The following is a 25,666-nucleotide window of genomic DNA, read 5'->3' as shown; positions in this document are numbered from 1 at the left end:
CAACTTCTTCATTCCGTATAGGATTTACTTCAAACCCTAACATCATAATAATATGACAGAGATTATAATGTAGAATTCATTTATCCAGAATGATCTCCTCCTTTAACTTTGAAATTTCTTATTCATTCTTTAACATGGATTTACTTCAAATTCAACAACATCTCCATTATATGAGCCGCACCACGACAAAACCAACATAGTGCGTTTGCGACCAGCATGGATCCAGACCAGACTGCGCATCTGATCAGGATTCATGCTGTTCTCTACTTGCAAAAGGGTTGGTAAGCAAACAGCATAGATCCTGATTAGACTGCGCGGATGCGCAGGCTGGTCTGGATCCATACTGATCGCAAACGCACTATGTTGGTTTTGTCATGGCGCGGCTCATATATTGTTTTTAATTTTCATCTTTGTTACTATACATGTTAATGGCATATTTGAAAACTGTTATTTTTCATCTTTGTGACTATAAATGATATCTTTAAACTTAAGATAATTTGTCATTGTTACACACACATCATGTCTGACAATGTTCATAAATCTAGCAGCTTTATTTCAAGGATTATCTTCTCTTTAAGAATTTTGCTTTTAAAATATTATATTTTGGTAACAGGGTTGTTTAAAAACATAACTTTGGCGTCTCCATCAGTCTGTTTGTCTGTCTGTATGTTCATAAAAACTGTTTCCTGAGATCACTTTAAAGATTTTTTGCAACTAATTTACTTAAAATAGAGAAAAATTTAAACATTAGTTATACTTATTTATCCTATGAAAATTTGACCTTTTTATTATATGTTGTATAAACATAATTTCCTTACTAGGCAGGGAAACTTAACACATTACTATGATATAGACAAACTAAGAACTCAAAAGATATAACTTCATTCATGTTATTCATTCTTTCAATAGTGTAATTGAATTGCCCAATGGCCCATCAGAATGTTGCTAGGGTTCTAAATACCGGGTAGGAGAACTTTGGATTGAAATTGCAATACTATGAAGAAATTGCTTGTTTTTATATAGTCTTATCATAAAAATGTTTTAATAAATACCGTATAATCAGGTTTTTATTCGCATGTATCTAACTTTCGCTATATTCGCGTGCAATGAATATCGTTTACAAATACATTCGCTAATTTTTCCTTTGACTCGATGTGGATTTCGCGAGTTTTTGGAACTTGTTTTTCTGCTTCAGATTTCCTGCCCAGTTTTGTCTTATATGTTTAACATTATGATACCTACACACATGTACAAATCAATTTTCGAGATTCATAGTTGTTTAGAATTAAATGTTCTGTTTTTTCTTTTAGGTAAATAAAAAATGACACAACCAGTATTTTTTACTCTTATTTAACCGATTGCCCGATATAATAAGATAATTCACAACTTGCAAGTAGGTTTACAATCATAGACAGCTTAACAATAACATGTTTACAATAATAATTTGAGGCGAGACAATAAGTCTGAAATACCGAATACATACTGTAAGCGATACATCAATAGGAAAATTAAAAACAAAGTTTTAACTGTGAAAACAATAAATCTCTGACAAAAAGAGTGGTCTCCCTTTGTCAGCATAAAAACGCGAAAAAAACAGAAACCTGTATAACAAAACACTTAACTACATTAAGCGTTATAACCCATTAACTTAATGGGTAATGATATGCAGGCTTATAACCTTTGGGGTCCTCTTTCAAAAATTCATTTTTTTTTAGTTTCCCGGCCTTGTTTTCTGTTTTTTGGCACAGCTTTCTATTACCTTTTGGGAAAAAAACCAAAATCGGGTTTTCATGGAATTATGGAAGTGTCACTTTTAGGTTCCCTGACATTGTGTGGGTTGTTTTTTTTAAATTTTTTTTCCATTTTTAAAGTTTAAAGGGTTTAAATTTTGCTTTTAAACCCGGGGCTAAAAGGGGGTTTGGAAAAGTTTGTTTGCTCCCAAAACCTTTGTTCATTTTTGCAAAGGGTTTATGTTCCCCCTTTTTGGGCTTTTTTTAGGGATTCCCAATTTTTTCTATTTTTCGCCCCAAACAGCGGGTTTTTTTGGGGGTCGTGTAGAAAGGGTAAGAAAGTCACCCCGTAAAATTCAATAGAAAATGTTTTATGTCTTTATGGGTTAAAGATCGTTCAAACACGACATTATTGTTGTGTTTGTGGTATTTTTTTAATCTTAACTATTTGGCTTTCTCGATTCGGGTGGTTCCAATATTCCTACTTGAATAATGTTGAATCACCCTTTTAAAAGATATGTTGCCTGTTTTTTAACTTTGAGTTTTGACGTCTTATTGGTGATATGCAACCTTCATAACCTCTGATCCCTTTACAAAATTCAGTTTTAATGTACAGACTCAATCAAACCGACTCTGCAATTCTTATGTAATTTTTTGTGATTAATGCTTCCGAAGGGGTTACTTTGTTACCAGTTTTTTTTTGTTAAGATCCGCTTATTGTTTTCCCCTTTATGGCACACGCTTTCTATAACTTGAGGATCTTACACCGCTGTTCATAAAATGACACGGAATTTGTCAATTGTAAGTTTAATGATAACGCCCTATAAACCATCTCTGGATGTTTTTTTAATTCAAAAATTTTTTCCCTTTATGTATAAATGTTGAATTTTTAAATTTACTACTTAAAACCCGGGGGCTAGGGGGGTAGTAAATTTTTCACTGGACAGTACCGTCCTGAAAGGTAAAAAAGGGGCCCGAAAATGTTAATTTTGCCGTTTTGGGGGTTTTTTTTTAGGGGTTTTACTTTTTTCTAAATTTTTAAGGGGTATTTTTTTTCAGAAAAGTTTTTTATAAAAACCCAAAACTTAAAAGCTGCTAATAATTTTTCTTCATCATGGGGCTCATTTCCCTTTTTATTAATCTTTAAACTGGTGTTTAAAAGGTTTAAAAAAATTGGTGTTCAAAATTTTTTGACAATTTTATTGTTAGTTATTTTTCTTGTTATAAATAAAATAAACCTTTTAAAATTATACAGTGCGAAAATTAAAAAACAGTTTCATCTTAAACATACTTTGGGTGAATGTTCTTTGTCCATGTTAGAGTAGGTTTTTTTAAAAACATGCTTTATGTTGCGTTTCATTTGATCGCCGCCCTTTCCCTTTTGTTGACTTGTTTATTCTAAATATTTTTATGAGTCAAAAGCAAAAAGGTTTTAAAATGAAGAAAATAAGAAATAGTATACCCCAATCATAACAGGAGTGAACATTATTTACTTGACTCTCGCTTTAGGCTTTATGGAAGACCACACACCAAAGCTTGATAACCTCATTTCATAGAAACGTGGGAAATATTTTGGGACAAAATATGGGTGACCTTTTAACCTAGTTCAATGAAAACCTGAAAAATTGATTTTACAATATTCGATTTGGGATAGGGGAAAAGATGATGGAGGGAATGGAAGAGGGTTTCGAATCGGCTGTTTATTGTAGAAATTTAATACAGTAGTCTGGGCGTCATTCTTACGAACAAAATATTTTTAAAGCTAATTATACATGGATAATGTATGGCAGCAGTATAATGTACATTAAATCATACTTGATGTTCGTGATACCAGTAGGTTCGACACCAGTAGGTTCAGCTCTTGTCGCTCTTAATCTATCAAAATGATTAATGTCTTCCAAAAAATCGCCTAATTAGTCATGGTAATAGCATACTGGTTGTTTGCAAGCCTGACATATATGATGATTGCTCTTATTTCTTGATCTTATCAACACAAGCCTTTAAAATGAGTTTAATAATTTAGTTACTAAAGACTTGTTAAAACAGGCTATTATTCGAAATATATTATTTCTAGTCCTACTATGTCAAAATACCGGTACCCTAATGGTGTCCATTTAAATTCAGTTGAATCTGGAAAGCATCCGTTTAAATTCATAAATTGCGTATTCGCTGAAATATGCACTGTTTAATGTAACGACAACATTAGTGGTTAATTTTTTTATTGTTGAAATCGATTCCCAATGATAACTTGAATATACATGTATATTACTTAGTGTAAATCATTTTTATGTTCTGCGTGGGCACTGATTTCAAATCATTTGTTTCTTGTTGCTGTTAGTTCAATTTCCCTTAGTCACGTTGAAATTTGGTATGCAAGAACGCTTTCGTTATAGAACGTGGCAGGTTGTTAGTTTTTATTAAGTAATCGGCCGTAGTGATATAATTATTTTATAAACTTAAAATAATACTTAGATAATTGAACAAGCTTAAATACAGTGTTCCGTTAGGGCCCAGCGAGATTTCTCTGTAAACAAAATGCACAAAGCAGCGGGTACGATTTATAGTACGACGGCAAATGCGACAGTAGGTAAAAGTGCGGACGGGGAATGGATGGTAAAAAAAAAAAAGCCCCCCCCCACGTTGATCGGAAGTTAGCACAGGTCCAATGGTGAAACAGTGTGAAAGTCACGATATTTGAGGTAGCGTGTGTTACTGTTTACACCATCGTATTTGTCGTCTTTCTCACCATAGTCGTGTTTGTACTGTACCATTTATAATGTCGTTTTATGTTACGGATGGGGACGACATTAAACAGTAGGTAGTAGATTTTGGTGAACAATTCAATTAGTAAAAGGATTATGGACCTGTTCAACATCCTATTGTCGTTTTCCAGCTTAGTATTTGTCACCATGTTGGTGAGCTGTGGCATTGCGCTGACGGTGTTGTTTGGCCATCGTTCTTTTTTTTCGTTCTAAGAGGAAACGCACTGACGTAGAAGAAATCGTCATTGAACAAGACACAATGCCGGTAACACATATCTTGAACATGTATGAAATGAAGTTCAGAATTTAACACTTTACCCGACCCCATTAGTCATATGGTGCTCCTTTAAGACTGCAATAAATGCAATATGTACACATCGCATCTTCATCTTACGCAAATATGCATTGTCTTTATGAGTTTTCTTCAAACCTTTCAAACCTAGCCATTATTAAGAGCTTTGTTTTTTACATCTGGAATTTTTGTTAACCTTTAAAACTTTCTATCAATAAGAATACACATATCATTACAACAAATATTATCATTTATTTGTCGAGGTATATTAAGGCTTTACAAAAAAGGACATGTTTATCAAACATTTTGTAATATACGTCTTGGTATTTTTAGGAAAAGGCCTGCGGGACTGTGACACAGAAATAATCCGAACCCTTCTCGAAGTAGGTTATTTTGCCTTATTGGGCTTTCGTTAGTGATTCCGTTTTTCTCTGTTTTATTGTCGCATCCGTGTTATTTGTGTTGTGTGGCGGCTGTAAAATGTCTCCACGTACATTTAGTAAATGATGTTATATTTTCGATCCTTGAAGATCGTTCAGCACGACATTATTGTTGTGTATACATTTTATATTGCATTTTTAGTTTCTTCTATTTGGCATTTTTTTCAACTTGGATGGTTTCCAGTATTTCTACTTGAAAATTATATAATTACCCTAAGGATATGTTGACTGCTTTTAAAATTGTCGTTGATGTCTTATCTGTGATATGTAGGCTTCATAACCTCAGAGCCCCTTTCAAAATTCCATTTTATTTAGTTCCGCCCATTTTTTTCCTCGTTTAGGGCACACATTCTTTTACTCAAGGACAATACGCCGCTTTTCTTGGAATGACACTAATGCGTCACATTGAAGGTTACATGATAGCCGCCGTATGAATACATCTCCGGATGTTTCGTAATTCAAATTTTTCACATTTTTTATCTTTAAATGTTGATTTCTGCTTAAGCCAGTGCTAGGGGCGTGGACGGTAACTTGCACTTTCCAGTACCGTCCATGAACAGGCTCAATTAAAGCGAGTCTGCAATGCCTTGTTGGGCTTCCTTTAGAAATTCTGTTTTTCTCTATTTTATCAATGATAACATTAAAATTTAATAGTAGTACATTAATTCCTTACAAAAGCTTAAAAACCATAAAATTTGGTACAATGCATTAGCAAAATAACAAAACGTTATTTTTATTAAACATTCTTATACCCATAATACTCTTCAGACATGTTATCATGGAATTTTCATTTATCTGTGCTGTTTTTTACTGTTTTCTTGAGACCTTTCGATCTATTCCTGTTTTCTTAAGTTATTTGGATCTACCCCGTAATGAATTACGTTTTGCATGTCATCATGGAATTTTCATTTGTCTGTGCTGTTTTTCAGCAAACTGTTTTCTTAAGTTATTTGGATCTATCCCGTAATGAATTACGTTTTGCTGGTGGAGCGGTCATCGGGGAAGCTCTGCTGACAAAAGAAACAGTCTTGTCTCTTGACCTAAGCTGGAATCATCTACGCAGAGACGGTGCTTGCTTCATTGCTGACGGTCTTGCAATAAGTGTTCAGTGAGTTTTAATTGTTGGAATAAAACACCTTAATGGTTGAAACTATTTTTTTTTCTTTTTAATCATTTTTTATTTGTTAGATAGAAAGAACACGAACTAACTTAAATTAAAAATCATGCGTTTTATTTAGATCTGCTGTGTTTTTATGCATTTTGAAAGAAATGGATGTTTTTCTTATCACATAAAACTATAAAAATATTCGATTTTATACATATCAATATGTAATTATGCTTATTTGTTAGCTGTAATAAAACCGGTATCAGTACATAATATACGTCTGTAGAAAAGATTGATGCAAAATTAAAGATACGCATTATCTTTTTTATTTAAAAACATTCTTAATCTTCGATGTCAGGATAATCCTGCATGAAGCAGTAAAAACATATTAAAGTAATTTATCTGGAACAAAAATGTTTTTTTTGTTCCATAATATACAAAGGAAATACCCTTAAAGATTATTACATTATATTTTTTCATGATCATTTCTTGTATGACATATAAAACATTGTGTAATGAGCAGATTAGATTAATGAGGTATATTTGATATGATGAATCGGTTATTTCATTCTACCATTGAGGAAAGATCCTTTATATTTTTAGATGTGTGAAGTTGGCGGCCTAGCGGCCTGGCGGCCTGGCGGCGTGAAGTTGGCGGCCTAGCGGCCTGGCGGCGTGAAGTTGGCGGCCTAGCGGCGTGAAGTTGGTGGCCCAGCGGCCTGGCGGTTAGCGGCGTGAAGTTGGCGGCCTAGCGGCCAAAAATTTTAATGTTGTAAAAATGTTTTTTTAACAATAAAACGGCATTTAATGAAGTTTTAAAGATAATTTATTGTTATTTAAACGATATATCTAAAGAAAAGATCACTTTCAGAGATTTTTTAAATTTTGTCATTTTTGTGAAGTTTGGCGGCCCAGCGGCCTGGCGGCCTAGCGGCCAAAAATTTTTAATGTTGTAAAAATGTTTTTTTTTTTAACAATAAAACGGCATTTAATGAAGTTTTAAAGATAATTATTGTTATTTAAACGATATATCTAAAGAAAAAATCACTTTCAGAGATTTTTTTTATTTTGTCATTTTTGTGAAGTTGGCGGCCCAGCGGCCAAAAATTTTAATGTTGTAAAAATGTTTTTTTTTTTTAACAATAAAACGGCATTTAATGAAGTTTTAAGATAATTATTGTTATTTAAACGATATATCTAAAGAAAAAAAATCACTTTCAGAGATTTTTTTAATTTTGTCATTTTTGTGAAGTTGGCGGCCCAGCGGCCTGGTGGCCTAGCGGCCAAAAAAAATTAATGTTGTAAAAATGTTTTTTTAACAATAAAACGGCATTTAATGAAGTTTTAAAGATAATTATTGTTATTTAAAAGGATATATATCAAAAGAAAAAAAATCACTTTCAGATAACTTTTTTTATTTTCTCATTTTTTGTGAAGTTGGCGGCCTGGCAGCCCATCGGCCTGACGGCCAAAAATTTTAATGTTGTAGAAATGTTATTTTAACAATAAAACGTCATTTAATGAAAGTTTTAAAGATAACTAGTGTTATTTAAAGGATATAAAAAAAGAAAAAAATCATTTTCAGAAAACTTTTTTATTTTCTCATTTTCCATAGGGAACGAGCCTTGGCGTTATTGGCGTTCCTCTATCTAACCAAATGGTTGATTATTTTTTCTCACTCACCTGGACACACAAATATCAGTGAATCTACTTGCTACGCGCATTACAACGTACCTAGTTTTTGAAAAGCGAGGGCTTAGGCGCTGGGCTTTCTATGATTAAAAAAAGCATTATGTACGTCCGCAGAAATTCTACTGACCAATTTTATGTGTGATGCAAGGTTATCATGATAAAACACATCAATATTAAAGTCGGAAAGTGGCATAATTATAAGTGTTTTATAAGGAATTTCAGTCGGTTGACAAAAAGCGTTTACCGTTTACAAAGCTGTTTCTACTTTTTTTGGTTATTTTGGCCGAATATTCAATTAAATTATATATCAAAATGAGATTCGTCATTAAGAAGCATCTATTATTGAGAGATAATAAATTATATAAACCCCTTCATCATTTCCGATAGAGGACCTTTTCTGTTCTAAATGTTGTTTGAAACCGGTTTGTACCTTAAAGATTAAAGTGATAGCGTTTGTGTTGGTGAGCTACGCAATTCGCGGGTCAGTGATTTCCCACAAATATTACGAAAATTTTCAAAAACAATATTTTTTTGTGTTTATTATTTATATCAGATACATAGGTAAATGTGTTGAGTACGTGTAAGATAATTATTTAGTGACGCAGTGGTCAAGTCCACTATAAGGGTGTAAAACAGTTATCATATTGTATTTATCATCTTTTAACGATACAAATAAAAAAAACTACCAATTTGCCAACCGTCCACTTAACGCAGTAGGTAAGACTGTCAGTTAAATTTCTAGTTGAATATCAATGCAATGCTGGTTCGATTCGCAAAAATTATTTCTGTATGAAGATTATTTAAACGCCACTAAGATTACATAATATTTATAATTTGAATATATGGATCAATATATAACATTATATTTTTACTTTTCTGATAATGCTTTCTCCTGATGTGTGGCGTTTTCTCTAACTGTACGCAAGTGCATATCAACCCGTGTCCAAAAAATATCTGATGCATTTGTAACTATTTTGAAACAAAACCGGCAAATAAGAAAAGATACATAAGACAGCCAAATGTAATAGTACTTATATATATAACCATGATTCGACCATGAATATAACACTGAAACGTTCGCTCTGCCCTACTGCGCTATCAAGGCACATAAAAATCTAACGTTTTTACTTTGGGTTTTATTCATAAGGCATCAGCTTGCCTTACCCTTTTTATGGAAAGCCAAGGCTGTCTTATATTGTTCTTTTTTACTTTATTTAACCATTTGGATAATTTATAAGTTCGCTTCGACTATATATGAATTGAAAAAACACCTTCTAATTTAACCGGAATCCATTATGTTAATCCACAGCTACAATATATGAAACCATACCGTCAGTGTATGAAACTATTTAGCAATATATAAGTTGATTTTCTCGATATATGATTCCAGTTCTTCAATATATGGTACCAAAGTAGCCATGTATGGAACCAGATATCCTATTAAACCGAGTTATCACAAATATTAATTCATTTTTCAATATGTGAAACCAATGTATCAATTTATGAAACCAAAAGTAGAAATATATAAGTTGGTTATCACATTATATGATACCAATTCTTCAATATTATTGTACCAAAGTAGCCATATATGGAACTAGATTGTCCTAATATGAAACCGAATTTTTCAATATATTAATTCATTTTTACAATTTATGAAACCAATTTATCAATGTACGGAACTAAAGTAGCAATATATGACTTGATTATAACTTTATATGATACCAGTTCTTCAATATATGGTACAGAAAATGCCCCGATATTAATATTTTCAGCAGTTTTTTTTTTGGTTCAGAATGGGCATGAATGCTTAGATGACGACATATTACAACTTATTAAAGTCAGTGGTTTTAGTTAATATACATACATATATGTAAACGAAACAGTGAATTTGAGAGAAAAAGCCGTACGTGACCACGATCAAACCGATGGAAAATTCTCTCGCTTCGAATCTGGTGACGCGCATTTCAGATGAAGCACGGGACGAAACATCATGAAATGAAATAATGTGTGCCAGGAAAAAGAAGGTTGTTATATGTACTTTTTACATTAGAACATCACGAATTTCAGAGAAAAAAGGGAAAAACCTTTTTTGGCTGCATCCGCCATCTTGTTTGTTTGGGTTACGAACGGCGTGATCCTCCCCTTGTTATATATTGCTAAACTCGGTTTCATACACTGACGGTATGGTTTCATATATTGTAACTGTGTATTAACATGATGTATTCCGGTTAAATAAGGTGTTTTTCAATTCATATTTTAGTCGAAGTGAACTTATATATTATCCAAATGGTTAAATAAATTGGAAAAGAACAATATAAGACAGCCATGGCTTTCCATATTTTTTTCGCTCTTATGTAAACAAAGGTTCAAATCGAACTCGATAACGTTTACATTAACGGGTCATACCATTATGATATAATGGGTTGTGCAAGTAATTCAGTTATTTCACTTTGCATTTTTTTGATATATAGAAGATGGATACGTACAACTGATCGAGCAGCGTAGTGGTTAGAGAGTTCTGATTATGAAGAGAAAGTTGGATGATGTATTCCATTATTCATTTAGTGTTAAGTGTCTTGTTCAAAGAAAATAACGGCTTGCCCCTAACTGGCTTTGTGCCAACACGGCGAGCGATACATAGATGACTAGTCCGACGCGCTAACCACGCGCCATAATAATACTTTAATTTATTTATTATATAAATATACATGCATAATGAGTACTATAATATAGTAATGTTATAAGATATTTATTTCGTGTACAAGTTTTTTATTTTTCAAAATATGTTAGAGAATAATATTGACCGTTATAAAATAAGATTCTATTCTAAATATTGGCATCATTGTAACAAAATGTATTTTTACCATAATTCATGCGGTGTTGAGGTATAACTATTATGCGATACAGACAGAAAATGGGTGCAAAACCTTAATAATTTTAATAAGAAAGCAAAGGTACTTGTACATTTATTCTGCTTGAATATCTTAATATATACAACACCATAAGAATGAAGTGTTGAAGTACAGCAATAGTAAGAACGATAATTGATAAACATGTGATGCATGATAATAATTTTAAACAATTACATAACAAGCAACATACAACATATACAAATGTTAAAACAAATCAATGTTTTTAAAAATTACAAGTTCACATATTTGAACTTTAACAAATAAAGCGTTAAAATGACAACATGGAAACATTTAATACATTTTTACCCGAATAACGACTAATTTACACTTGTGCTAGCAATCGGAATCCGGACCATTCAACCTTTCAGTTTCATCCAAAATCATTTAGGGTATTGACCATAACCCCATGCTATAATCATGAGTTATTGTTAATCAATGTGTAAGCAAAAGTTATTTTTGTAAAGTCAGTAAAGGATGATTATCTGACTTATACTCATGGTTGGGACGGGGAGAATAAATTGGATGGGACCCGAAAAAAAGTTTTTAAAACTTCATAAAGGACCATTCATATTTTGTTACAGAAATTGTACACCATATATTAGTCTGCGTTCCACTCCGCATTCTTATGTGCTTCTGTTCGGCTGATCGATATTATCAAAAACACGAACAAGTATGAATAACGCGTATGTATGTAATGAATAAGCAAAAATATCAACGCCTGAATCCCAGGCGTACCATACATAAAACAAGTTTACGTCGCTACGTTCACAAAAAATGATAAAAGATCTCTCAAAGTGATCCTTTGCTTATATATCTTTTAAATAACAAAAACTTCAGAAAAATTATAAAATAAAGAAAAAAAAGTGATCTCGAAGTGATTTTTTCTTTTTATTTATCCTTTAAATAACAAGAATTGTCTTTAAAACTTCATAAAATGCCGTTTTATTGTTAAAATAACATTTCTATAACATTAAAATTTTGGCCGTCAGGCCGCTGGGCTGCCAGGCCGCCAACTTCACAAAAATGAGAAAATAAAAAAGTTCTCTGAAAGTGATTTTTTTCTTTTGATATATCCTTTTAAATAACACTTATTATCTTTAAACTTCATTAAATGACGTTTTATTGTTAAAATAACATTTCTACAACATTAAAAACTTTTGGCCGTCAGGCCGCTGGGCTGCCAGGCCGCCATTTCACAAAAAATGAGTAAATAAAAAAGTTCTCTGAAAGTGATTTTTTCTTTTGAATTATCCTTTAATGACACTAATTATCTTTAAAACTTCATTAAATGCCGTTTTATTGTTAAAATAACATTTCTACAACATTAAAATTTTTGGGCCGTCAGGCCGCTGGGCTGCCAGGCCGCCAACTTCACAAAAATGAGAAAATAAAAAAGTTCTCTGAAAGTGATTTTTTCTTTTTATATATCGTTTAAATAACAATAATTATCTTTAAAACTTCATTAAATGCCGTTTTATTGTAAAAAAAAACATTTTTACAACATTAAAATTTTTGGCCGCTAGACCGCCAGGCCGCTGGGCCACCAACTTCACAAAAATGACAAAATTAAAAAAATCTTTGAAAGTGATTTTTTCTTTAGATATATCGTTTAAATAACAATAATTATCTTTAAAACTTCATTAAATACCGTTTTATTGTTAAAAAAACATTTTTACAACATTAAAATTTTTGGCCGCCAGGCCGCTGGGCCGCCAACTTCACAAAAATGACAAAATGAAAAAATCTCTGAAAGTGATTTTTTCTTTAGATATATTGTTTAAATAACAATAATTATCTTTAAAACTTCATTAAATGCCGTTTTATTGTTAAAAAAAACATTTTTACAACATTAAAATTTTTGACCGCTAGGGCGCCAGGCCGCTGGGCCGCCAACTTCACAAAAATGACAAAATGAAAAAAATCACTGAAAGTGATTTTTTCTTTAGATATATCGTTTAAATAACAATAATTATCTTTAAAACTTCATTAAATGCCGTTTTATTGTTAAAAAAACATTTTTACAACATTAAAATTTTTGGCCATTAGGCCGCCAGGCCGCTGGGCCGCCAACTTCACAAAAATGACAAAATTAAAAAATCTCTGAAAGTGATTTTTTTCTTTAGATATATCGTTTAAATAACAATAATTATCTTTAAAACTTCATTAAATGCCGTTTTATTGTTAAAAAAAAACAACATTTTTTACAACATTAAAATTTTTTGGCCGCTAGGCCGCCAGGCCGCTGGGCCGCCAACTTCACAAAAATGACAAAATTAAAAAAATATCTGAAAGTGATTTTTTCTTTAGATATATCGTTTAAATAACAATAATTATCTTTAAAACTTCATTAAATGCCGTTTTATTGTTAAAAAAAAACATTTTTTTCAACATTAAAATTTTTTGGCCGCTAGGCCGCCAGGCCGCTGGGCCGCCAACTTCACAAAAATGACAAAATTAAAAAAATCTCTGAAAGTGATTTTTTTCTTTAGATATATCGTTTAAATAACAATAATTATCTTTAAAACTTCATTAAATGCCGTCTTATTGTCAAAAAAACATTTTTACAACATTAAAATTTTTGGCCGCTAGGCCGCCAGGCCGCTGGGCCGCCAACTTCACGCCGCCAGGCCGCTAGGCCGCCAGGCTGCCAACTTCACGCCTCCAGGCCGCCAGGTCGCTAGGCCGCCAACTTCACACATCTTATATTTTTGCCAAATAAAACAGTGTAAAAAATGGATAAGGTGAGATGAGGTACTTTTGGTTTTGGTATACCCAGAAAGAGATCCTGTATATTACCGTTCTATTAATTTGTCATATTAAACACTGTACATGTATATCAAATATCTCAGCTTTAATGAGGTAGTTTTTATATGATGAACTGTCTTTTACTGCTCCTCCCTCGGCGTCTGTTTTGGCGGTATTTGGGCCTTATGGAGCCTCGTCTAATATACCCATCTGTTCCAATAACATCTTTGACTGTCCTGAAAAAACAATATAATCTGTTACAAAAAGGCAATCTTTTTTCAAATCATGCTTAGCTCTTTTGTATAATAGAAATTCTAAAAAATGTGTACTTCAAAAAAACTGGTTAACAAGGTATGATTTGATTATCTGAAACATTTTCAAAAAAATATGTAACTTAGGTTTTAGTTTGACTCCAAATTCCTTTGCCTCTACGTTACGATTAATGCTTACAATTTTGATAATTTCATTTCAAAGGTCTAGCGTATAGTATACAAGTATACAGTACAGATTCTTTTTTTAAATTAAATATTATACAAAATGTATAACACTTTAAGCAATCAAAACGAGTCGATGGAAAAGCCATATTTCGACGCATACAAACTGACAGATAATAGATGAACATACAAAACAACGACTGTTAAAAAAGTAATAGATGTACTAACCAAATTATTAGAATTTAAGTAATTAGCATGCAGATATAAATGGACCTTTGCTTCTTGCATACTTCAGCATAATGTATTTAGGCACAGACATGACGTTTGGCATATAGTTTAAAATGTTTCTTATCTTTTATATCAAAAGCTTGATAGGAAATTATTTTATTAACAGGGCATTGTTAGAATATCTGGAAAAAGCTATTCCTCGGAAGCATCAAAACCAGCAAAATTACATGCAAATTCCAGACTCGATTTGATTTAGTCTGTATATGATAGATAAGGGAAAGGTGCAACATCACTTACGCCCCTTAGCACCGAGTTAAGTGGTACTTAATTCTCAACAGTTAAAAGTGCTGGAATCAATGATCCCGAATACCAGAAGAATATAACAACACTGAAGTGAAGTAGGGGGCAACTTTTAAGGGCTGCCACGCGGCACTTAGCACCTGCTGTTGTGATGTATAGATATCTTGAATCATTTTTACGGAAGAAGTAATACATTCTAAAACTATCTAAACATTCCTGTAATTAAACTTTAGCAAATAAAGAATTGAAAATTATAGAAAAAATATTATAGTGCACTTCTTTTTGGTACATTCTACTATGAAAGTTAAGCATTCATTTATGGAAAGATGTTTAATTTTTCTTTGCCTTTGTTTTGTGCCATTTAAAACATTTTTGTTGTTTTTGTTTGTTTGATTTTTTTTTGTTTTTTGATCAAAAAACAATGTGTATTGCAATGAGGAATATTACATTTGATATAATGAATTAGCGATGTTTTGTACTCTCGTTTGTTGTTGGCCTTTTCTTTTTTTTTTTTTAAATTGATTACGTAATGAGGTAGATTTGATATAAAGACTGGTGGCTTTTTCTGGTAATGAGTCACACTTGATATGACGAACTAGCGAAGAGAGATCTGTTGGTCTTCCAAACAAATCAATTTGATATATGATATCGATTATTTCTTTAATTTATTGTGTTATCATGATATAATTTTTGATCTAGTGAAAACGAAATTTAATATTTGTTTTAGTTGATTAGACTTCTAATATGTTATATTATCCAATATTTTGGACAAGTTTGTCTATCTTCTTTTTGTTTTGAAACATGCAAAGTTACATGGTTAAATAAAAGCAAAACACATATATGATAAAAAAGCTTTATTTTTTGGCACAGTAAAACATATTAATAAGCAAAATGGTCAAAATATATTATAAAAACAAATCAGTATGTAAAACTAAAATCTTTAAAAATCTTAAGTTAAAAAATGTTGACAAACAAATATGAAATATTTGCAGTTAACAAAAACTGAACAAAAATATATAAAATGTTATATTTTAAGAAATGATAAAAACACATTTCTTTTAAATAAAGTATAACAACACATTTCTTTTAAAAGAAAACAAATTAAAACATAAAATAGCATTTAAAGAAACTTCTAAATTTGACACTTTTCAATATTTTGATTTTTCATTTCACTGTATTAATATGATGATAATATCATTTTCGTTTGAAATAAGTTTGTACATTTATTATGCTGAATGTGGTGGTGTTCTCGGTAGTTTACCCTCCAGGTGACGACAGGGAGTCACATTGAATTAACAAGAGCACAGTTAATCCACCGCATCGTTCTTGGGCAAGCTGTCAAGCCATTTACCAGTACAATTTCCATTCCCTTTCGCAAGGAACTGATAACTTGTACATGCCAGAGCAGAGGTACAATGACCTTAGAAAGGATTTTATGATCACTCACAACGAAAGTGACATGCGCCGTCCAGGGAACTGAACCCGGGTCGCTCGATTCACAGACCTTCGCTCTACCTATTAAGCTAACCGGACGGATTACTATGTTGAAACTTATCAATTTATAATAAAATATACACAAATATTGAAAAAAAATCTTTAAGAATAATATACATTCATAGCTTAAAGTTCTATACTGTTTGCAGGAAAACTGCAAACGTTAAGAAAATAAGTAAATGTAGGATTTCTTAATTTCAGAGAAAAAGAAACCCATGGTGACTTTAATTTGATTTGTTACAAGTTATTTTTGTTAAAGGGAAGTAATAATGGTAAATATACCAATTTAACATGCAAATGTGTTATTTGAGTAATGTCCCTTTTAGATTAACAGTAACAGTTCTTTAAATGGTAAAATTCACATAACAGACGTAAAAAGCATGTTATCAAAAACAAAAACTACCAAGATCTCTTAAGATGCCTTGCCGAGGATACTCTTAATTTTTGGGAAATATTAAAACATGAGTTTTCAATTATCATCCAGTCAAAGTGCAGAAGGAAGATATAAATTTTAAGAATAAATTCCATCATGCTCCTTTTTTCGAGTCTAAATGTTCTAAAATTTTATCACTCGTTCAATTCCGAAATGTTTTCATTTATGTACTTAGAGGTTTCCAAGTTTTCATTTTTTCGGTGAAAGATGTATTTGGAATTTTGAGAGAAGCCTTTTCAGCTTTGTGGGCCAAATCGTCGTTCATTTTCTCGGCAAGTACCTTTTCTCCACCTTGTTCATTCAACATTAGTTTCATTTGCTCTACACTACGTTTAAAAGCTGGATTTCCGGACATCTTCTTTGCCATAAGTCGGGACAGCTTGATTCTTACACGACCTATCTCCGTATCTTCTATGTCAACATCGCCTTCTTGAGCAGCATAAAATTTACTCATCTTTTTTCTGTGCTCTGTCTGGGCGGCCATTAGCTCTCTGTGAAAACAGATTGTTGGGAAATTTTCTATCAAAAAATTTAAATTTCTGGAAATTTATACAGTTAAAAATGACATTATGCCCCTCAAGTGTTTTTAATATAAATGAAAAGAACCGGGGCCCGGGCAAAAATTTGATTTATTTTTTACATGATTTTTTTCAATTTTATTAATTTTTCTTTTGCCAAAAAAACTGAGGGGAATGAATATTTTGTAAATTTCCTTTTTGAAAATTTTCCCGTAAAAGTTCAAAATTTTAAAAAGAGTTTGGAAATTTTTTTTTAAATTTTTTTTGTAAAACTTTTTTTATAACGAAAAACTTTTTTATAAAACAAAATGTTTTGGGCAACCACCATTATAAAGGTTTAATTCTTTTGCCCCAAAATTTTCGCCCGGGCCCGACAACTTTAACTTTAAAATTTTAACCAAAAAAAAAATTTACCATAAAAGTATTTAATTTTAAAAATTTTAAAGAATACTTTTTAGTCTTATTTTTAGAAAGTTTTAGATGCCTATTAGTGTATTGTTTCAAACACACAATGGCACCTGTGAAGTACTGCCAACCGTCTGCAAGCTAGAAATTACGTCGATCTTTTCGTTGGGGGTTCGGACAAGAAATTCGAACTCATTGCGTTAGGGACAAGTGACTTTAAAATCAGAAGACAAAAATCATCAAAGTGCGAATGTGCGAATATATCTACTTTTCAGTCGTACAAACTTATTTAAGAAATTCCACTTGTGTCCAAAGATCTAAAGTTGTTGTTGTTGTTGTTTTTTTTTTTTTTTTTAAAAATTTTTTAGATAGATTAACAGAAGATATGCAACAAAATTTAAAAAACAAAATAATTTTGAAAATTTTTCTTTTTTCCCGATTTTTAGTAAAACGTTGCAAAGCTTTCTTTTTCCCAATTTTGAGTATTTTTTTTAAAGAAAAGAAATTTGTTATTCACGAAAACCTTTTTCCAGTCCAATCATATTGAAAAAAGTCCAGTTGAGACCCTTTGATAGACAAGTTTGGGTTATAAAGAATGTTACAATCAGTGACATTATGCTCATTTTTATCACCGTCAAGTTAAGTTGAATATAGAATCTATATTAAAAGATTGACTATTAAAATGATGATTGACCAACAGTTGATATTAAAAAAGTGTAGGTTAGATATAAATCTGTCCCACTCTTTTTTATAAATTGAACGTAACAGGTAAATTCCGAAGTATATTTATAGAAATTTCCTGGGCCCATGTGAATTATTTATCGTTTATGCGAAGTAAAATATAGAATTTAAAGGAAAAATGTCAAAATGTAAATTTTGCTTGACTTTCACATTTTCACCACTCACTATTTACGCTTTGATAGACATAATGTTGCTTGAAAGTTAATTACGTATGTCTTCAATACTAATAAATAAAGTAGTACTTTATTAATGTACATCAAGTTATAGACGAATTTAAACGATGGACAATTGCATGCAAGTAAAATTACATACTAAGCAGATTAACGAGGTCAAGTGTTTCATATTAAAAAGTTTATGTAAAGAACTTAATCAGTTTGTTTATGAAAACCTACCCAAAGTCAATCTCGCCGTCTCCATCTACGTCCAACTTATTTATAAGCATCTCTATACATTTATCACTTAACGGAATGTTAACCATCTGTAAATGATACAAGTCGTTTGAAATATTACAGTTTGTACTCTTAATAGAACATTGTATACTAATATTTATTAATCCATGCACAATTACATACAATTCGGCATGAAAGATAAACATTACATTGTACAAAGCCATTCTTTGAGTAGAATTACAAGAGATTTAAGATATTTTACATATATTACAATTAAAACCATAGTCTGTTATATTACGGGCATATATATGTGTATATATAAATCTGCCAATAACAATACCCTTAATAAAAGAATATTATTGAAAGGTAAAAAATATAGATTCCCAAAATTATCATTTTTATAGTAAGATTAATATTTGTCAAAAGGCTATCTTTTGATTTGGAGTGGACCAATTAGCAAAATTATTACATAATTACAGTCTTTTAGATTTCCATATCTGTACATTTTGCTAAGATTAATTCTTTACATATTCGTTAGACAAAATTTCTCTATATAAAACGAAATTTGGCATTCCCAAGAAAATAAAAAGCAACGTTCTTTTGAGTTACTGTAAAAACGTCACATTTCAGTAAACTAAAACGTAAGCTCTATACGAGAATCCCAGACTAATTTAAACAATTTGATGAAATTAACTAAAGATGTTTCAAAAAGACATGTGTGACAAAGGTTTATGCTTTCTTGGTCTGCGCATTGCCTTTGATTTTTGGTCTTGATTAGGGTCTCGAATTTATGGAACTCTTTTATATTTTTTAAACTTTAGAAAAAAAATTAAAAAGCTTAAACTGTTTATGTAAGTCAAAATCAACCAGTTACAGTCTGTAAGTATTTGTAAAAATCAAACCATAGACATTTTAAACGGACGTTATCAACAGACGTAAAAGTAGGACATACCCTTAGTCCGGTCCTTATTTCGTCATGGTCCAGTGATTTGCTGCCGTCCTTATCTAATGCTGCAAATAAATCCATGAGGCGAAATCCCATAAGTTTACCGAATTCCATGAGGACAATAATAGGATTCTCATCCATGAGTTGTTTCTCGTCATCATCATCTCCACGTGTGTCTTGACCTTTGACCTAATTAATAAAATTTGCATATTTATAAAACATCAAAATACAAAGTAAACTTAATCAAGATATCCATTTCCGAGAACAATTCGTATTTAAACGAATTGAGTTTATTATCAATAGTTAGGAAAACAAAATATATAGATAAACAACGTAATTCAGTTGTTTATCCTTTTTTATTTTGCATTGTTTTTGTACCTGAATTCTTAATTGTTGAAATCATTCTTTTCTAAACTGTGTTTCATGTAAACCTTTTTTCTCGTGCTATCATTCCACAAATGCCGATCATATAAACACATTAAGCGAAATAGATTAAATAATTTAAAAACTGATATAACACACTTGCACCTTGCTTCTTTTGTATTCATGAACAAAAACGTTATGCATTTCATAAACAATTGAAAAATATTCAATTTATAAATCTAACTTTGTCATACCTGTCCAAAAATAACTTTAACTTCTCGTTTGGCTTCTAGTTCCCCAAGTAAGGCAACAAACGCTGGTTCTACCAGTTGATCCTGAAACGACATATATTTTATCGTCTGCAACAAACCAGTTCAAATAGGTACATTGAAGGTCGGATTTATATACGCAGATTTTTGATTCTGTTTCACTCTTATGCACTTTAGCACCCTTTTCATAGGGTTTTTAATTGTGGTTTAAAAGCATTGAGGGTTTTGTAATATATAGGGACGCTGCCTATAACTGAACTGTTCTGAATGGAAGTAAACATAATCCTTATCAAGTTCTGCAAAATTAATGAAAGGAGGTGTTGCAATTATTTCTGCTTGACTGCCAAAGATAGAGACAAATAATACTGATTATAGATCAGTTTGTATATCAATGAAACTGTGACCATCTTTCATTAATAGATTATTGGATACCGTGAGATGGCAGCAATGGCCAAATGGTTAACGCGTCAGACTAGTAATCTAATGATCGCTAGCCGTGTGGGTTTTAACCCCGTCAGAGGCAAGTTGCTGTTTCCTTGAGCAAGAAACTTTACACTCAACACTCACAACTGGTTGGTTCCAGGAACGGATTCGAAAGTGTATCTATACGCATATAGCTTCCTACACTACCGAACTATAATAAATTCTGTATAAACCAAATACCGTAAGATCTAGTTCCTTGATACCAGAGGCTTTGTTGTCCCTTAGGAACTCTAGCATCATCATGGCACCGGCTGGAGTTATAGGGTTCCACCCTAGCTGCAAAGATTAAAGTCATTTATATTTTAAAAAGATGTATCCCATACTGTAAGAATGTTTATGAAGAGTTCATGTCATAACTTAAAACTCATTATCAGTAACTTTTTTAGACAACTGGCAGATTTTTAAAGCAATGAACATATACTAGAATTTGTGTAAATTTCGCTAAAAGCATCGTGAAGCATTCTTTGTATCTAACATGAACAATAGTGTGTCTGTATTTTTGCTTATGCACTATATCAATATAGTCAAAAACTTAGATATGACCATCCCAAACTTAGAAAAAATTAAATAAAAACCATTTTTAAATTTTGGGAATTTTCCCTTTATGAATCAAAGTTTTCCCAATATATATTTTTTAAAAATTTAAAATTTCAAGAAACGTAAAAGGAAAAAACCCGCAAATTTCAATTTTTAAAAAGGCATTTTATCCCGGGAAAACGAAAAATTTTTACATTTTTTGGGAAAAGGGGCCCAAACTTTGAGTTTTAACTTTAAAATAATATTTTTAGAGCATTTTAATATGCTAATCACCTGAAAAATAGTGTTTAAATATAAATTCCCCCTGTTTTAAAAAAATTTAGAACATTTTTTAAAAGTAGACAGTAAATAACTTAAATAATACTAATAATTTGCTTAGTAGCTTTAAAAAAATTATTTTTGAACTAGACTAATCCTTTTATTTTGACTTACTTAATCTTTATGTTTATTTATCTATATTATTTGGCAATATACCATGCAAATTATCAAATCATTAATCATATTAGATCAGTAAGGTCATGGGAATTTTAAACAACGTTCAGACACTATTAACTATAAACAATATTCGTACATGTTGATAGATTAGTGTCAATAAGCGTGCAATTCACAGTATTTTTTGTATAGATATTGACACTTTTGATTGAGTTTAAAATGCATTACGAAATGCAATATCGATACATTTTAATCTAATGCATCACACATAAAGCGCTAAACTTTGAATTGTTGCGGTTTAATGAAAGTTAAATCGTATTTAGTGTCAGTACTTACACGAATTATTTCTAACGTTGTATTTCTTCTTAATCCACCGATTAATTTTTCAAGACATTCCTTGCTTATTCTATTGCACGTGAGATCAAGTTCTGTCAGCGTCTTGTTTATTTCAAGCGCCTTTGCTAACGCTCGACATCCGTCCAAATAAAATCCGTTCCAGGCAAGATTTAACTTCTTCAAGCAAATGTTTTCCTGAAAAAAAGGTAACATTAGACAGTTATACAGTATGTAATAATGCTTTGAATTTCGAAATTTTGAGGTAATTTCATTTTTTGAATAACCAGTGAGATTCGCCGATTTCAGTTTGTAATTTTAAAATGACCAATGAAAATTCTTCTTATATTCAGTCCTTCCCTGTTAATTATACAGGAAGTCAATCTCATTTTAGACGGACTTCGTCCGAAAATGTATTGAACCTATTACCCCGAGTCCTTCAGCTACAAAGCAAGCACCGTCTCTGCGTAGATGATTCCAGCTGAGGTCGAGGGATTCCATCGTATCGTTATAAAGAAGGGCTTCCCCTATGACCTCACCTCCGCATTCTCTTAACTGGTTGTGAGATAAATCTAAATGCTGGAGATGTATTGTATTCTGAAATATAAATAGTGGGTCTAAAGAAAGTGTTGGGGCACCTAATTAATACCGTATTCCGGACAAGGCGCATGGATGGTTAAATGCTAAAAATACGCATTTCAGCCGCCAAAATGCATATTTAGACATCTAATTCACCTCTTCACGTCGATTGATATACGATAATGAATGAAAAATGTAAGAATGGGCGAACAAAGCGACATTTTTCTACTTTGTGATCATGATTTCTGCAAGCGTCTAGAGATACTGCTCCAACACTGTAGTGAGTTTAATCCGTAAAATGAATATTAGTGAAATGAATTATTATATAGTAACTAACCATCCTTTTGTTCGCATATCTAATGTACAGATTAAAATCGTTCCATCATGCAATAAATGATGAATTTCAAGCGAAGCGGTCGTCTAGTGGTTAAGGGGTCTGTCTCTTAACTCAGGAATCGTAGGTTCGAGCCCTATTGGGGTCACGAACATGTTTCCCCATAGTGGACAAGTGGATAGTTAAAATGTTAGTGATCAATGTACTTTCTGTTCAATTATGTTTATATAAACATTTTTTTCATTATTTATACAAACATATTTTAAATTGAGTAAAAAATCCATTTCTAAATTTTGATATTACATAGATACTTCATAATGTAGGGAGTTTTATTTTCTCTACAAATACTTCGTCTCTACTCGAAGCACAGTCATTTCTTCCCATTATTTTTATATTATTTCGATTCTATTCACAATTGGTCTCATGTACGGAATGAGAAATGTTCATATAACTTAAATGTACTTACTTCAATCAATGGCCGAATGACCTCAGAATCGCACTCCCGAAGCCCATTCCCTATAAAGATAAAAAGAAAAAGAAAAGAAAAAAAATGACCTTTTGAAGTTCCGAACTTCGGTGCCACCTCTGTCGCCAATGAAATTTATCAAAGAAAACATTGAGTATACCTTAAATCCTTTATTTTGTTTATGAACTGTAAAAAGAACAATATTCAAGTGTTAAACGGATTTTCTTAAGCACTAAATATTTATATTTACAGGAGAGAATCTTAACAATACGAACATGTAGTGTTGACAGAAACTTTGACATAAAAAGAGAAGTCGATAGCACCTTTGGTATGCAATTAAAGGATTTGCTGTCGGACATTCAAATGACGTTGATAATTAACGTAAATATAGTTTCAATTTGAATGTTACGCGTATCAGAGCAAGGTCGTGGATAAAAAAATATAAATAACAATTTGCTGATAGATTCAAATAAATAACTTTATTTGTGTTCAAAGGCCTCAGGCCCAAAATACATAGCATACATACAACAATATAGTAATATGGTTGCGTCACCTTAACAATGTTTATTAATGCGTAAAAAGACTAGTTGTTTATGTTATCCATTAAAACATATACATAAAACATAAGCTTCCTTAATGTGATTATATCACGTGTACCTATTAATACATAAAAATCATGTAGTTCTTTTCCGCCAAAATACCAATTGAATAAATACTTATCACGGATTTGTTTGTATTTTTTTACATATAAAGAAAGCATGGAATTAACAATCTATACTATCATTACAAGTTGTACACAAACGTTCTTCCCTTGGGATATTATTATGTCTGCCTATTTCTATACCTAATTTATGGTTGGAGCAACGAAAATTACAAAACGCCTTTTTATGTTTAAATGGTATTTCTATTAATAAGTATCGTTCAACATTTAAAAGTGATTTAAATTATTATAGTGAAAACATCTACTAGAATTCGTTATATTTTCATACCATTGTTGAGTACAACAATCAATAAGTCTTTGTTTTGAAAAGTTTAAGAACATATTCGTGTCACCAATTTCTTGAGATATCCAGACAAAACCAAAACCATATCTAAACAGTACATGTTTAACTTTGGTAACCCAACATATTTGACCTACATCGTCTAGTGACTTCAACATAAAATAACACTGTTTAGGATATCTAGATGAAGGCATGGTCAGAAGTTTACAAAAATATCGTATGCAGTTTGTCATGTACGAAATACTTAAGGGCAATCTACCACATTCCCCTAAAACCATAGCTGTATTTGTAGTTTTTTTAACAGATAAATGTTTTCGACAAAAATCATTATGCACATATTCAATAGTTTGGCTATATTCAAAACCCCATATTTGTGATCCATAGCATAAAATTGGTTTAATCATATGATCAAAAATTTTAAACAATTCATTACTTGGAAAATGACCGAAAGGTTTCTGATAATATTTTAACGATAATATTGCCTTTTGGGCTTGAGATGCCATTTTTTCCTTAGCGTGAGTCCATGATAATTGAGGAGTGAAAATGAGTCCCATATATTTATACATAGATGTTATATTTAAGCTTTTACCTCGGAAATACCATTTCTCATAATTACGTAAAGGACCACCATTACGGAAAACAATTACTTCTGTTTTATCAAGATTAATTTCCATTCCAGTATTATAACAAAAAGTGTCAATAACATTTAATTGTTGTTGTAATTTAGATACAGTCTCTGCACAGTTCGCTACATCATCGGCAAACATAAGACATAATATATCCGGTATATCATTAGTAATAAATATTCCTGTGCCACAGTTTTGTCTAAGTAAGATAGACAACTCATTGATAAAAAGAATAAAAATAGTCGAACTAGATTTATCTCCCTGTCTAAATATATACGTCATTATACAATGATTTAGCATTTACGACCGTATGGAATATAGCATTATTTAAAGAAACAATCTGTTCGGTCGAAGAATCGGGGTTCGTATTGACGAAATGTATCACAAGTCAAGTTATTTTTACAATAACTCATGTATCGCGCAGATTAATGTAAATCTTTTTCTTGACAACCCCTTGCTTTTTACGGTGCAAAGGGTAATAAAGCAAAAAACAAACATTGTGATGAATTTGACTATAAATCATACATGGATGGAATATCTACATTGATTTGAAATCCGTATCTAGTTTCTATATAAAAAAGCGTCTAGTTTCTATATAAAAAGCGTCTAGTTTCTATATAAAAAGCGTCTAGTTTCTATATAGAAAGCGTCTAAAGCGTCTAGTTTCTATATAGAAA

At 31.5% G+C, this 25,666-nt stretch overlaps 1 protein-coding gene across 1 annotated transcript; it reads right to left on the bottom strand.

Moving 5' to 3' along the window:
• Positions 1-13,705: 13,705 nt before the first annotated feature.
• LOC132723176 (leucine-rich repeat-containing protein 74B-like) lies at positions 13,706-23,412 on the bottom strand (the record flags this gene model as incomplete). The annotated part of the gene is given in 9 exon segments (XM_060707852.1): positions 13,706-13,914; positions 16,898-17,058; positions 18,624-18,709; positions 19,573-19,755; positions 20,184-20,264; positions 20,862-20,957; positions 21,987-22,181; positions 22,413-22,580; positions 23,363-23,412. Coding segments are annotated over 9 exon segments (1,073 nt in total), but the record flags the coding sequence as incomplete, so codon positions are not given.
• Positions 23,413-25,666: the final 2,254 nt, after the last annotated feature.

The sequence above is a fragment of the Ruditapes philippinarum genome, unplaced genomic scaffold (genome assembly GCF_026571515.1).
Source record: "Ruditapes philippinarum isolate M1 unplaced genomic scaffold, ASM2657151v2 ctg16438_1_1_1_1, whole genome shotgun sequence".
Classification (NCBI taxonomy): Eukaryota; Metazoa; Mollusca; class Bivalvia; order Venerida; family Veneridae; genus Ruditapes; species Ruditapes philippinarum.
Note: the sequence above shows the minus strand (reverse complement) of the source record. Positions and strands in the feature narration are given on the sequence as shown.